Raw genomic sequence first — 16,139 nt, forward strand, 5'->3', positions numbered from 1 at the left:
TTAAACAACGTACTCACAATGACATTCAATATCCAAACCCAGGACCAAATATTGTCCCTGTTGTTGGAACAAAACCCACACAAAGAATTGTAAGTATAAGCAATTGAAAATTTTCCACTTTTAGAACCCGGCCAAACACACATATCCGTTCCATAATCTTCACGCGGTGTAGGAAATGATGCCATCCTATTAATTATTTCACTAGGCAGCCTTTACAGCAAGTCATTTATGCACCAATTTCCATTCTCATTCAAAAGTCATTTATTTTTCCATCTCCACTTGAAGCTTCTTTTACAATCTCAACCAACGACCTTGACCTCAACCCTATTGAATACATTTTTGAATACCATCCAGCCTTGACATACTTGTCCGCTACACATGATTATCACTATCAATTGAACGTGATTTTCAGTTATCCACTTGACTATGAAGAGAAGAGAGACTATGCATCACAATGTCACCAACATTCCATGTGCTCTTCAAAATCTCTTTATATGATACCTCCAACAAACAAGCACTCTTGAACCGAAATGGCGTAGACATCATATCATTCAAATCACCATGAGGAAGAATTAGAATAGGGTGCTGATCTTAGAAATCCAACCTCTCCGATGATCATTACAAAGTGCACGATTCAACCTCTCAAAAATGCGACCTCCTCCATGATAATAGGACCTCTCCAAGTAAAGGGAGATCCTATTACACAAGGTCCATTAATCAACAATCATCTATTCTATTCTTAAAAAAATTAGTTAAATCTATTTATAGTAGGAACAACATTAGAATAGGCCCCTCAAAAAAAAAAATCTCCTTAAAATAGGAATAATATAAGTTAAACATTTGTTTGATTGTGCTATATACTAGGTTATAACCCTACTAGTATGTTAACCCGTACAATGCACGGGCGACATACTAATGTTTTTTAATCTCTAAAAATATAACATTTTTTTTATTTATTGATGAAAATTATTTATCTCTTATTTTTTTTCCTTATAAATTTGTCCGTGTTTTTTTAAACCGCAATGACAAATTTGTCCGGGCGACATACTAATTTTTTTTCCTTAGAAATCAGACAAGTTAGACAAACTGAAAGAGATGATTCATGACAAGACTGAGATCCCAGTGGTCGCTCAACGTCTGATCTTTTGCGTTAGATACCTATATGGAAACCTAACCCTTTTCGATTACAACATTTATAACGAATCAACCGTCTCACTCTAGCGTTCTCTTGGGACTAGACGGCCGGAAGACGATTTGACTTTTGTTATGGATTTGACTTTTGTTTTTGTTTTGTCTTTAGTTGTTTTATGTGTTTTTTTTAATGGGGACGATTTTTAACAGTTGAAGAAACATATTTACTTTTGAACAATAGCTGAAATCGTTCAGTAATTCTCACCTCACAGAGTGACTCTTGCAATATAGTCCGATTGAAACTTAATTGCAGCACAAAAGTATCATACACGATAGTCAATGTGAAAGAGAAGATTCATGACAAGGAAGAGATCCCAGTGCACTCCCAATGAAAACCTAGATGAAATCACGTAGACCTAGATGAAAACCTGACCCATCGGCTTCCTTGATGACTAGGTGACCACCACTCCATTCCCAATTACTATATCTAAGAGTAGGAAACCTCCCACCTCATCGTTTTCCGCCACCAGAGACCCTTATAACGAATACAATCACCTTATAAGTAGAAAAAAATCATACATTATGAATAAAGTATAAAAACCATACATTATCGATAACAAATAGTCTGACTTTTTCATTTCTTATCAAGTAATTGACTTTTGTTCTTTCTGTTTTATCTTGAGCTGCATTTCTTATGAATTTAACTTTTAACTTTTAACAATAGTTGAAATCGTTGAGTAATCCACGCCCTTTGTTTGACATTAGAGTGTGGAATTGTACAGAACTTAAATTTATTTGTGATTCTCTAAGTAAGGTGAATTGTTGAATTGTCAAACACAATTTAAGTTTACACCGATGTAGACCTTTGGGCCTCAAAATTGTTGTTTCTCATCCAAATATTTTTATGATACTTCTCTAAATGATAATTTTTTTCAAGGGAGGGAGGACACATGTTTTAGTACACTAAAAATCAAAAGAACCTAATTAAACACATAAATTACGGTCAATAAATAAACTTCTAAAATTAGACCCATCAATTAGGATTGACTTGAATACATTTATTAGATCCATTTGAATGGCTTTTTGTAGGATTTGGTTTAAATCTAATTAAAACAAATATACGTTTTTTTTTTAAACTATTTTTTAGGATTGATTTGAATTTGAGAATTCACCAACACACGTTGGCTCAGTTGGTAAGGAACGGGCCACTTCCCCTCAGAAGGTTGTGTGTTCGATTCCCACTGCCGATGTGAGGACGGTGTTGGTGGGTGATCTGTAAGTACCTCTGTAAGTGCCCTTTGGGCCCGGAGGCCTGCCCTGACCCTGGTGGTGACCGGAGCCGAATCCACCTAAACTTTTTGTAACCAAAAAAAAAAAATTTGAGAATTCAGTTGCCTTTAAAAGAGAGGTATCGGTTACTACATAAAAGAGAGAGAGAGATCGATCAGTATCTAGCAAATCCGAAAGCAACATGTTCAAAAAGACGTTTAAAGAGGTATTACCCCTCCCCTTTTTGTTTTTGATTATATAATAATAAAGTTGTAATGGTGTTTTTATATTATTAAGAGTTGTAAAATGGTGTGAAATGGTATAATACTTTTCATTTTTATCAATATTATAGCCTAATCACCGTGACGAGACTTCTGATTCCTTGATGATTTCCAATCCTCATGCGTTTGATTGCTGCATTTGTTTTGCATTCTTGACTATCCCTGTGTTCGAGGTATGCATGTCAATTGTTATTCAATATTATTGTTTTTAGTCTTAGAATAATTAATTAATTTGTTGTCATATTTTGTGGTGATTGATTTTGATACACCTTTCATATTTTGAGGGAAATTTTTTTTGAGAATCATGTGGAAATGATTAATTTTATTGGTTCGATCCCATGAGTGGGTAGCCTAAGTTTCTATATTGAACGCATAGTGTCAGACACTCATACATATGCTACAACACATGTTAGATAACTCAAAATATTGGTGATTTTTTTGCCTCTGCGATACTCCTAAACATGTTTAGTTTTCTAAACTTAAAAAGCTGAATTATAATCTCTAATTGAAAATGAGTACAACTCATGTGTATTTTTGTTATAGAATATGTGAAAATGTTAACAACAAGATTTAAAAGACCTTTGTTGTGAAAAAAATCACTTTTTCAACACATTATTATATGATGTACTTTTGCTAAATAATATTTCAACACATAAATGATAAACTGGTTTGGTAGAATGAGTGAGGAACATAGGGTTTAAGTGATAACTATGATCGGGAACAGGCCGACTGCCCGACAGATCTCGACGACATGATCTATTTAAAGCCTAACCCCACTCGCCTCCTTGATAACAAGGATAGGCTCAGGCGTTTTGTAAAGTCTATTTCATTAAATAGAGCATCACAATGCTTACAAAAAGTCTATTAGACTTGTCAGACCGGTTCATTTATATATATATATATATATATATATATATATATATATATATAATATAGCTTTCACTTGGCTATTGTTGAAGCTTTCTTTATAAATTCAGGCCTTCATATGATTTGGTTTTTTAGTCGAAGGCCATTGATGCGATTAGGTCTTCATTGAATTTGATTATTAGTAGCAGACTTGTTCGTGTGATCTTCATAAGATTTGACTTATTTAGCAGTTGATTTATTTATTTTGCTTTGCTAGGCCTTTGTAGTAAAATTAGTTTTCAGGCTTTTCCAGATCTTTAAAAATGTCAGGCTAGACTCAAGGCCTATAGTTCTTGTAGTATGCCAGACTAAGACTTTATAAAGCCTAGTCCGGCTTGAGCCTTTTACACCCCTAGATAAGGAACTCTCCCTCGTAATAAAAATAATTATTAACAACTAACATTCCTCCTCCCATATATGAAAAAAATTAAAATTGAGGTTGTTATACATTTTACTGCATGGCTTGCTATTGCACGAAACCTTTGAAAGAAAATCTCTTTATTTTAATTGATTTTATTCCAGGAAATGTTTCCCAATCTAACTTGCTGATTTTCTTGTATGTCGCAATTCATTGTGATAATGGTCATGTTGTTTGCTCTATCTGCTGTTCTAAACATGGGACCAGGTGTCAAAGATGTTTTCCAGGCATTACCTTAAAACGATCCAGATCCATTGAAAATCTATTGCAATCTATCAAAATATCATGTCCGAACGTAAAACATGGTTGCAAGGTGAAAATAACTTATAGTGGAAAGAAGAAGCATGAAGAAGAATGCATCTATGTGCCATGTTCCTGCCCCGTTTTAGGTTGTGACTTTGTGACGTCATCTGAAGTGTTATCTAGCCATTTTAGCCATAAGCACAAGGATTCTCGAATTCAATTTTCATATGATAGCCCCTTCTTTGTCACCTTGAAGTTTAATGATGAAGCCATTATTCTTTAAGAGAAAAGTGTTGGGAAATTGTTCATTCTAAATAAAAGAACTAGGAGTGTGGAAAATGCATTCAATATTAGCTGCATTGGTCCTCCCAAATCTTCTGAACCACGCTACTATTATAATATTTTGGTTAGGTCACAGAAATCCAATGCAAAGTTCCACAGTTTTTCTAAGAATGTCCAACGAGTTTCTTTAGAAACTCTTTCATCAGAGTTCCTTTTAATTCAATTTGGTTCTTCCGAACCACTCAAGTTAGAAATTTGCATAACCCCCAAGGTATCTATCTCCTTTTCTTTACCTCACTTGTTCTTCTCAATTAAAGTCTTGATATTTTCATTTTCCTATCGAATTTTAACTCTATCATTTTATATGAAATTCATTCGTTTTTTTTAAATGACTAAAAAGATTGTAACATGTTTTAGTTTTTTTTTTTCTTTTTCTGGTGTTATTTATTATTATTGATTAGTTTTGTTGGTAATTGTGGTGTAGATGCAAATCTTCGTACAAACCCTGACTGGAAAGATTATCCCTTTGAAGGTGGAGAGTTCGGATACGGTGGCCAGCGTGAAAGCAAAAATTTGTGACAAGGAATGGTTCATATTGCACCAACATTATTTGTTCCTTGCAAATAAGCAACTAGATGACCGCCACACCATTGATGATTACGACATCCAAGATAAGTCCATCCTTTACCTCGTCGGCGACCCTCATCATGATGACAACCACTCACCCTAGCTAGATAAATCATACATTATTGTTAACATGGAGTCCTTGACTTTTGCATTTCTTGTTTAAGGATTTGAATTTTTCCTTTTTTTTTCTTGAGCTGTAAAAAGGTTTTTTTTTTTTTTTTTTATCATGGATGATTTTCTGCAATTGAAGAAATAGATTCAGTTTTCAAACTTTAGCTAAAACTGTAGAGTTATTCTCGCATGGATACATTCGATCACTCCTGCAATTGACGTTGACAACAAGTGATTAGGAATATTCTAGTTAACATGTTTGAATTCAGGCAAGATTCTTTGCAAACATGTTTGAATTCTTTATCTATTAGTCCAGATTAGGTCTTAGGAGACATCATTCGAGTTACTTGTTGTTGTTTCAGTGAAAGCATCAACGCTATGAAATTCAGTTGCAAACATCTACACGTTTTAATTTCTAGCTGATGATGATTATGAGGTCTTAGGCCTCATAAACCTTGACAAAACTGTTGAATTGTTATTTGTCATCCTTAAATAATTTTATGAAACTTTCTTTCACATGGTGATGATGATTTCTTCAAGGGAGGGAGGGAACATTAATTCTATTCTAGTGAATGCATGTTTTTGTAAACTTAAAATACAAAGAACCAAACCTCACCACTGCCATGTAGCCTCCATGTATGCTGGTACAATCATGATATCTTTCGTCTCCTCACAACCATCTGCAGCCACTGACGCGATCAGACGTTGTGGTATGCTAGGTTCGATTTTTCATTCACTACTCTGATCCTATTGCTTCATTTCCACTGATGCTTGATGTTATATTGTGGTTGTTTACCCCGGGTCTGGATTTGATTCTTTACCCCTTTCTATTTCATCTACTTATAGTGTTGCAGTTCTAGTTGGTTCACAATCTACACCTCATTTGAGTTAAAAAAACATTATCTTTAGATGTATTTGTTATCAAATCTAATTATCCCTTTAATAAAAAAAATCTACTTATCCCAAAAAATTGCTTGTAATTATGTGTTATTATGTGTTTTATCTATTTCCTTTTCATGGGATATATTTTTAAGATACTTAACATAGTTTTAGTAAACTTAATTTAGAAATTAATTGAAGTATCAATATTGTGGATAACTTATTAATCAGATTAGAAATAAAAATTAAATGAATATTTACAATGTTTAGTAAAATATACAAGTGTAGTCTGTAGACAGACGTCAAAAAATTTCATTTTCTTGTTTAGCTTTTAGCTACAAACAGAATCGTAGCTACAGACAATTACAGACGGCCAGAATACCAATGAACCTTTAGCTACAGACAGTTGAGCTATACAACTTCCCATTCATCCTTGATGACAATACTAATAGTATAGTCATAAGAATATCTTAGTTGGCATAGACATTAAAATATGTATAGGTCGAGATTTCAAACCCAAAATTATCCACTTGTTTATTTTAAGAGGTGAAATAATGGTCGTTAAACTACTTAAAAAGAGAAGGGATCCATTGACTTCAAGCGTAAGTGTATTGAGTTACTCCAAACCTTAATCCCTTCATTTAGTTTTAATCTAATGGTTCAAATTAATTATTAATCATCTAAAGAGAACCCTAAATTAAGTTCTCCCACACTATTTCTCTTCCATACCTTTGTTTTTTTTTCTTTCTGCATTTGACGAAAAATCCAACTCCTCCCTCGTTTCACTCTCATTTTTTGGATGCTATCATCACCCGTTTTCATTCATGCATGAGTTCTAGTAATAAATTTTAGTTTTCATTTGTTTTTTATTTTCTTCTAATTTCCCTGCAATTATTTAGAAACAAAAAAAGGGATCTTTAATTTAGACACAATTCATGTTTTAGATTGTTTAACTTCCAATTCGTGGTTAATTAAACCTCCAATTTTCAAGAATAAATAAACCGATCATGGTGTTGTTCTTGTTTCTAATCAGATTGCTCATGGCGTGATCTTTCTATCAAATACACATAAAATCTATAATCTAGAAACTGATAGAAGAAAATGGAACCCATGATTGTCGAAATTGATGGAATATCTGATTTGTATCCAAATAAAAGAAATATTGATGCCATGAAAAAATTTGATTGGATAAGCACAATGTGAATGAATGGAGTTAGGTATCAGCCATATCAGCAACTTGCGTTTAAGTTTTCTGGGAAATAAAGAGAAGAATGTTTAGGAGAAATGAGACATAAAAAGGGTCACATGAGTAGTAATTAAAACCATATTAGCACCCGTCGGATTAAAATCAAATGGAGGGTGAAGATTTGAAGTAACTCTATTGAGTTACTCTTTGAGTCAATGGATCTCTTCTATATATATAATTTACAAGAGAAAATTGGATCAACAAAAATTGATGTATTTAGTTTAAAATTTGGACAACATATTAAGTTTTGATGACCCAACTTTTTCTTATATACATAATCGGAGAGAGTATAATATGAGAAGATATATAAAACGAAATACAAGAAAAAAATATGGATAGACGGTAATATAATATAATAATATAATATTAGTGTGTCTTTCCGCTAGGAATAGTAATAATATAATATTTTTGAAGGGACAATATAATAGAATATGATTGGTGGACTGGCATGGGTAGACCATTTCCATTTGATTGTTCAAGTCAAGCCAGTCAGTTCAGCACGTCTTCAGTCAACACTGGTTTGATTGTTCAAGTCAAGCCAGCCAGCTCGGCACGTCTTCAGTCAACACTGGATTGATTGTTCAAGTCAAGCTAGTCAGCTCAGCACGTCTTCAGTCAACACTAGTTTGATTGTTCAAGTCAAGCCAGCCAGCTCAGCACGTCTTCAGTCAACACTGGATTGATAGTTCAAGTCAAGCCAGCCAGCTCATCTCATCTTAACTTAATACCACGTGTCATGTACGGACGATCATCACATCTCAACTCCACGCGCCTAGTATGGATGAGTTGCTTCCTAGTCCACGTGTGGCCGTACTCAAAGCAGGAGGTTCTGGATCACATCTTAATGGGCCTTGAATGATCACGGAAAGGCCCATTAAACCAACACTTTGAGGACTATAAAAGGAGAACAGTGTATTATTCATTTACTTCTTAAGAGTGCTCTTGAGACTCCACATAGGACGTTTCACGTGAGCAGGTCACCTGTTGTAATTAACTTGTGTTTACATACGTGAACAATTGGATACTCATGTATTTAACTCAAAAAACTCAAAAATAAAAACTAAAAAAAGTATGGAGAAATATATTAAATAGTAACATGAGATATGCTACAAACAAACACTCTAACAGTTGCCATTCGACACACGCTTGTGTATGCTGCCACGTCTTAAAATTTTCTTAACCCATTACCTGTTAACTTTTTTTGGTTACAACTCATTACCTGTTAACTGGTTGGACAAGTTTTTCTATTTTTTAATTTTCTTATTTAATTTTTTTACAACTTCACAAAACTTGGAGAAACCTTGTTCCTTAACCATCAACGTACACTTTGATCCATGAAATCAAACTTAGTACACGGAAACGAAGACGAACATTCATCCTAATTATCTGTGCCTTGAAATCTATTGAAATTCCAATCACCACCACCGGAACCTCCACCTCCGCTTCAAAAAACCCTGTCACCGCCATCACCTAAGAATTGATAATCACAAAGGATGCCGTGACTTTTGACGGCGGTGACTGTAACGGAATCGGGTCATCACAAACACAAATTCAAACAATATAAAATTGGAAATCCCAAAACAACAGAAAAGAAACACTAAAATAGTAATTGAAAATTGAATGAAAATTTGGAAATGGAAGTTTTAAGGAAGGATATATGTATTTGAATCTGATAGGTTGAAGATGATGATTTCTGCAAAAATGTGGGAGAGTTTCACGTGGTAGTGGTGCTGGGTAAAAACTTGAGCAAGTCTTTTTTACGGTAACCTAGACAACCGGTAGCCAAAAAACATGCTTAAAAAGAGGATGACGTGGTCCAATAAGAGAGAGAGTGACAAAGGGACGCTAGCATTTCTCATAGTAACATTAATTAATAAATCAATCGAAAAAATAATAATTATTAACGGAGAGGTCATATTTTTTTTTGGCAAAGTCCATGCATGCGTGGCCATATTTTGCGTCAAATATGGTTACATTTGATAGAGACATTCTTTACTCAAAAGCACCAAAGGACAGATCGTTTGCGGCCAAAAATCATTGACAATGAAATTGCCTATATTTTCTAATCTTTTTTCTTTTTTGAAGGTAATATTTTCTAGTTTCTACGTGAATCTTTTGTTTTAATAGCTTGATTTTATTGTACTAGAAGAACGTGATTATGCTTTACTCAAAAACTTGATTTTGATTATGTATTTGTTTTTATAATCACTATTAGGCAAAAGATGAAAGGGTGACATTCACCAAAGACAGTGAAGAGATCGTTTATTCCGCAAAAGATTGCTGTTATTGTTTTCAACCCTTAACTATTCCCGTCTTTCAGGTATGTATGTATGTGTGTGTGTGTCTATATATATATATATATATATATATGAGAAGAGTTAATTTTTTATCATATATGCAATATGTTTCTTCTCATTAAATTTGATACTTTTTCTAGTATATTTCAAGTTTGTATTCAATAGTGCCTGCAATACATTTCTCCTATAGTGATAAGAAAAACCCCGTTGTGTTGCATTGCGTTGCGTTTCGTTTCATTTTTTGAGCAGCACAGCTAGAGATCCACCAGTTTAGGACTCGTAACATACACAGTCACGTCCTGAATGGACAGTTGGAGGGTGACTCCAGTTGCCGATAAACTCTGATACTGTTCAAGAATTATTTATTTGCTTCACATTGGGTTTGAGTATTAGTAACAATGCACTTCGATAAATAAGTATGAATGTCTTTAATTTTGTACATCCTTCTATTTTTCAGACTTTATACGTGTATGGTATGAACTTTGTTGTGTATATTTCCGTAGCATTTTGGGTGCCAGCTGTAGTCTGTCATTGAGTACATAGATCTTGAGAAGAATAAACTTAAAATGACTACCTTTATGTTGTTTATACTTTTGATTGCATAACTTGCTGACAAGCCTTACATAGAAATGTCATATCATATTTTATGCTATTCTAGCAATTAGTTGAAAGTCTAATCTGATGATTTACTTTTTTGTTGCAATATAGTGTGATAATGGTCATATTGTTTGCTCTATCTGCTGCCCTAAACTTCGGAACAAGTGTCACAAGTGCTCATTGTCCATTAGCTCAAAACGTTGTAAAGCCATTGAGAATCTATTGCAGTCTATCGAAGTGTCATGTCCGAATAGAACATATGGTTGCAAGCATGAAGAAAAATGCATCTATAAGCCATGTTACTGTCCCTTTTCAGGTTGTGGCTTTGTTGCAAATAATACTGTGTTGTCTAATCATTTGAGGTTTGAACACAGAGATTTTCGAATCAAATTCTGTTATGGTAAATCATTCGTGGTCTCCTTAAAGTCTAATGATGAAACCATTGTTCTTTATGAGGAAAACGATTGGAAACAATTTATTCTCAATAATAGTACTACGCATTTAGGAAATGCAATCAATATTTGCAACTTTGATCAAAATGCTGGTTGGTTTGAGTATCGGTATGATATATTGGCTACGTCTCAGAAATGCAAACTGAAATTACACTCTATTGTGAAGAGTGTCCAACGGGTTACTTTAGAAAATCTTTCATCAGAGCTCATTGTGATTCCATCTGGTTCTTCTAGTCTTCTCAAGCTAGAAATTTGCATAACTTGCGTAACCTTCACGGTACCTCCCATATCCTTCTATTTGCGTTGGTTATTTTCCTATTAAAGACTTATTATTTTATCTTATTTTTTGATCAATTCTTGAAATATCAGTCTTAAATTTTCTTTTATTGATATAATGGCAATTGTGGAGCAGATGGAAGTCTGGGTTAAAGGCCTGGATGGAGAGATGATGACCATTAAGATTAATAGTTCAGACGACGTAGTCAATTTGAAAGAGAAGATTCTTTACAAGACTGCCATCCCAGTGCACGACCAACGTCTGATCTTTTCTGGTAAACAACTAGAGGACGGCCGGACCCTTGCCGATTATAACATCCAAGATAAGACAACCATCCATCTCCTCCTCCGTCTCCTTGGGGACTAGAAGACCACCACACCATCGCTGATTACTACATCAAAGAGCAGACAATTGTGCACCTCATCGTTTGCCGCCGTTGGTGACCCTTATCATGAATACAATCACTCTACAAGTAGAGAAATCATTAGTTATTGATAACATAGAGTCTTTGTCGAAGATTTGACTGTTGTTCTTCTTTGGTTTGTCTAATTTTTTACAATTGAGGAAACACATTTACTTTTCAAATATTGCTGAAATCGTTCAGTAATTCTGACATAGAGTGGCTCCTGCTCTATAGTCTGATTGAAACATAATTGCAGCACCAAAACATCATTTGATCGATATGAATCAAGTAACTTGAATCCATTCTCTGATTCCCTGTGTATGAAATAAAAGTAGTGAATTGCAAGAGTATGTATGGTTGCAAAGTTGGATATATAAAAGGATTTGGAGGCCCTAAGCAGTTTGCCATTGAGTCATCTAGTGCTGCTGCTGCATAGGAGACTGAAACATCAAAACTAGAAAAACTTTCAGCGTCGATCATGCATATGCCATGAGTGATAAACTAATACACTCTTCATTTTTTCCCTGAAAAGAATTATGTCCCTTGAAGTCCTAAATTTACAATGTAAATCATATTTTTAAACCATCAACAAAAACTCAGACACAATGAACCAATGATGCCACAACGTGATTTCTATAATTGGTACCGACTCAAATTTAATAATTAATTAATGTATGACTATGAGTAGAGGTATATTGATATGATGTTTCAGCACTATATTTGTTTTGTTTATATTTAAATTCATTGTCTTAATTTAACATTTAAAATTTGATTGAAACATTTAAGAGTAAATAAACTGAATATAGGATAATGGCATCTTGTCATTTGAGAGTAATAGGGCCTTATGGGGGTTCTTTCCCATTTTCCAGCAACAGGATACATATTCTATCAGATAATTTATGAAGCCATGAAATGTTGGTGCTAGGCGGAGTTGTTTGCGTCTATCACCATCCTTTTACAATGATTGTTGGGCTCCGTTCTCCGACAACTGTGAACACTACTTGGACAATGAAAACATAGATCAATACTATCTTCCAAACCTTCATCACACAACGTGCAATTAGTAGCAGAATCAACTCCACGATATTGTAACTGTAGTCTACTTGGAAGACAATTGTGACTAGAAGTTTTTCATCTTTGATGGAACCTTTTTGCACAAAATAAGATACCATCTCCCTGCAACTTAAAAGTGAGAAGCATCAACAAAGTCACCGCAACTAGTGCCTTCATCGAGTAGGGGTTTAGTACTCCAAATGCTTTCCACACATAACTGGAGTTAATTGAAGTCTAGCATCAAATAATAAACTCGAAACATATTTAGCTTTGAATAAACGAGCACTGAAAATGACCTTTTTTTTGCCAAAAATATTAATAATATTGTTTTGTACCAAAAATTCCGTGTACATTTATAATACGATTTTTTTTAGAATACAAAAGGGCCTAAGCCTAAAAGAAGACAATAATGTCTAATCAAACGAGGTGTTGTCACACCAGCATAATCAACTAAAAGATATAAACTAATCTGTACGGGACACCGTTCGTAGATGATTAAAGAGAAGCCACCATCACATGCCAAATTCACTAGAGCATTTGCACAAGAATTTGCTTCTCTAAAGGTATGACAAATTCAAACCTCCCAATTTAACTCCAAATTTTCTTCTAATATTGATTTACAAACTCCACCCAATAACAGACCCATGGTTACCAAACTCAAGATTAGACCCCACTACTCTTGAATCTACAGGAAACTCCAATTTATGAAAGCCACACTCTCTAGCTATCTTCAAACCATAAAAAATTCCCCATAACTCTGCTACAAATGCACTGCACACTCCCAGACACTTTGAAAATCCACATATATCCACTCACCTGTATCATTACGCAAAATTCATCCTTAACCATACACACTATTAACTCTAGTAGCTCCACCTGTATTTAGTTGAATCCATCCCATCGTTAGAGGTTGCCACCCAAGGTTCTCCATTACCGACATGCAATTATCCATCACTTGTTGCTTGTTGTAAACTGAATCATATAGGTGTACTCTTTTGCTAATTTCCATCCACGGTTTAACGGGCAACAAAAAAGTCTCTTCTTGAACCATTTTGTTTCTTCAATTCCACATTGTGTGACAAGTTGTTGCCCAAAAATTTGCGTAAGTCGCAGTACCTTGCAGCCCCAACTCTACGCTCATATTAATATTAATCCATTCCTCCAAGTTTGCTGCAAAAAACCCGCTCCGGTTCGAGACTCATACTGTATTCATCCAAATGGCCATTGCTAATGGACAATCTCTCAAAACATGTAATGTGGTCTCGAGCTCATCCCCACAGTGGTAACACAATGGTGACCCTAGATGTATCTTGGCAAGCCGGACATTAGTTAATAACCTGTCGTGTTGAAGGATCCATATTAAACAACGTACTCACAATGACATTCAATATCCAAACCCAGGACCAAATATTGTCCCTGTTGTTGGAACAAAACCCACACAAAGAATTGTAAGTATAAGCAATTGAAAATTTTCCACTTTTAGAACCCGGCCAAACACACATATCCGTTCCATAATCTTCACGCGGTGTAGGAAATGATGCCATCCTATTAATTATTTCACTAGGCAGCCTTTACAGCAAGTCATTTATGCACCAATTTCCATTCTCATTCAAAAGTCATTTATTTTTCCATCTCCACTTGAAGCTTCTTTTACAATCTCAACCAACGACCTTGACCTCAACCCTATTGAATACATTTTTGAATACCATCCAGCCTTGACATACTTGTCCGCTACACATGATTATCACTATCAATTGAACGTGATTTTCAGTTATCCACTTGACTATGAAGAGAAGAGAGACTATGCATCACAATGTCACCAACATTCCATGTGCTCTTCAAAATCTCTTTATATGATACCTCCAACAAACAAGCACTCTTGAACCGAAATGGCGTAGACATCATATCATTCAAATCACCATGAGGAAGAATTAGAATAGGGTGCTGATCTTAGAAATCCAACCTCTCCGATGATCATTACAAAGTGCACGATTCAACCTCTCAAAAATGCGACCTCCTCCATGATAATAGGACCTCTCCAAGTAAAGGGAGATCCTATTACACAAGGTCCATTAATCAACAATCATCTATTCTATTCTTAAAAAAATTAGTTAAATCTATTTATAGTAGGAACAACATTAGAATAGGCCCCTCAAAAAAAAAATCTCCTTAAAATAGGAATAATATAAGTTAAACATTTGTTTGATTGTGCTATATACTAGGTTATAACCCTACTAGTATGTTAACCCGTACAATGCACGGGCGACATACTAATGTTTTTTAATCTCTAAAAATATAACATTTTTTTTATTTATTGATGAAAATTATTTATCTCTTATTTTTTTTCCTTATAAATTTGTCCGTGTTTTTTTAAACCGCAATGACAAATTTGTCCGGGCGACATACTAATTTTTTTTCCTTAGAAATCAGACAAGTTAGACAAACTGAAAGAGATGATTCATGACAAGACTGAGATCCCAGTGGTCGCTCAACGTCTGATCTTTTGCGTTAGATACCTATATGGAAACCTAACCCTTTTCGATTACAACATTTATAACGAATCAACCGTCTCACTCTAGCGTTCTCTTGGGACTAGACGGCCGGAAGACGATTGCCGATTAGTACATCCAACATTTGACAATTGTCCACCTCATCCTTTTCCGCCGTTGACGAGATGACCACCTCATTCTTTTTATTATGGATTTGACTTTTGTTTTTGTTTTGTCTTTAGTTGTTTTATGTGTTTTTTTTAATGGGGACGATTTTTAACAGTTGAAGAAACATATTTACTTTTGAACAATAGCTGAAATCGTTCAGTAATTCTCACCTCACAGAGTGACTCTTGCAATATAGTCCGATTGAAACTTAATTGCAGCACAAAAGTATCATACACGATAGTCAATGTGAAAGAGAAGATTCATGACAAGGAAGAGATCCCAGTGCACTCCCAATGAAAACCTAGATGAAATCACGTAGACCTAGATGAAAACCTGACCCATCGGCTTCCTTGATGACTAGGTGACCACCACTCCATTCCCAATTACTATATCTAAGAGTAGGAAACCTCCCACCTCATCGTTTTCCGCCACCAGAGACCCTTATAACGAATACAATCACCTTATAAGTAGAAAAAAATCATACATTATGAATAAAGTATAAAAACCATACATTATCGATAACAAATAGTCTGACTTTTTCATTTCTTATCAAGTAATTGACTTTTGTTCTTTCTGTTTTATCTTGAGCTGCATTTCTTATGAATTTAACTTTTAACTTTTAACAATAGTTGAAATCGTTGAGTAATCCACGCCCTTTGTTTGACATTAGAGTGTGGAATTGTACAGAACTTAAATTTATTTGTGATTCTCTAAGTAAGGTGAATTGTTGAATTGTCAAACACAATTTAAGTTTACACCGATGTAGACCTTTGGGCCTCAAAATTGTTGTTTCTCATCCAAATATTTTTATGATACTTCTCTAAATGATAATTTTTTTCAAGGGAGGGAGGACACATGTTTTAGTACACTAAAAATCAAAAGAACCTAATTAAACACATAAATTACGGTCAATAAATAAACTTCTAAAATTAGACCCATCAATTAGGATTGACTTGAATACATTTATTAGATCCATTTGAATGGCTTTTTGTAGGATTGGTTTAAATCTA

General features: G+C 34.5%; 1 protein-coding gene and 1 pseudogene across 2 annotated transcripts; both read left to right on the plus strand.

Annotated features, from left to right (window-relative positions):
• The first annotated feature begins 2,507 nt into the window (after positions 1-2,507).
• LOC146923671 (E3 ubiquitin-protein ligase SINA-like 7) lies at positions 2,508-5,541 on the plus strand (annotated as a pseudogene). Its single transcript, XR_015009843.1, has 4 exons — positions 2,508-2,626; positions 2,753-2,849; positions 4,155-4,801; positions 5,015-5,541. The product of XR_015009843.1 is annotated as an E3 ubiquitin-protein ligase SINA-like 7 (transcript).
• A 3,868-nt stretch (positions 5,542-9,409) lies between these two features.
• Positions 9,410-11,769, plus strand: LOC146923672 (E3 ubiquitin-protein ligase SINA-like 10). The gene is made up of 4 exons (XM_085708814.1): positions 9,410-9,478; positions 9,609-9,713; positions 10,399-11,016; positions 11,152-11,769. Exons 1-4 carry the CDS (start codon positions 9,437-9,439, stop codon positions 11,380-11,382), a joined length of 996 nt encoding a protein of 331 aa, XP_085564940.1. The 5' UTR covers positions 9,410-9,436; the 3' UTR covers positions 11,383-11,769.
• Positions 11,770-16,139: the final 4,370 nt, after the last annotated feature.

This window comes from Medicago sativa, chromosome 5, assembly GCF_051527215.1.
Source record: "Medicago sativa cultivar Bolivia chromosome 5, Bolivia_mono, whole genome shotgun sequence".
NCBI classification, from domain to species: domain Eukaryota; kingdom Viridiplantae; phylum Streptophyta; class Magnoliopsida; order Fabales; family Fabaceae; genus Medicago; species Medicago sativa.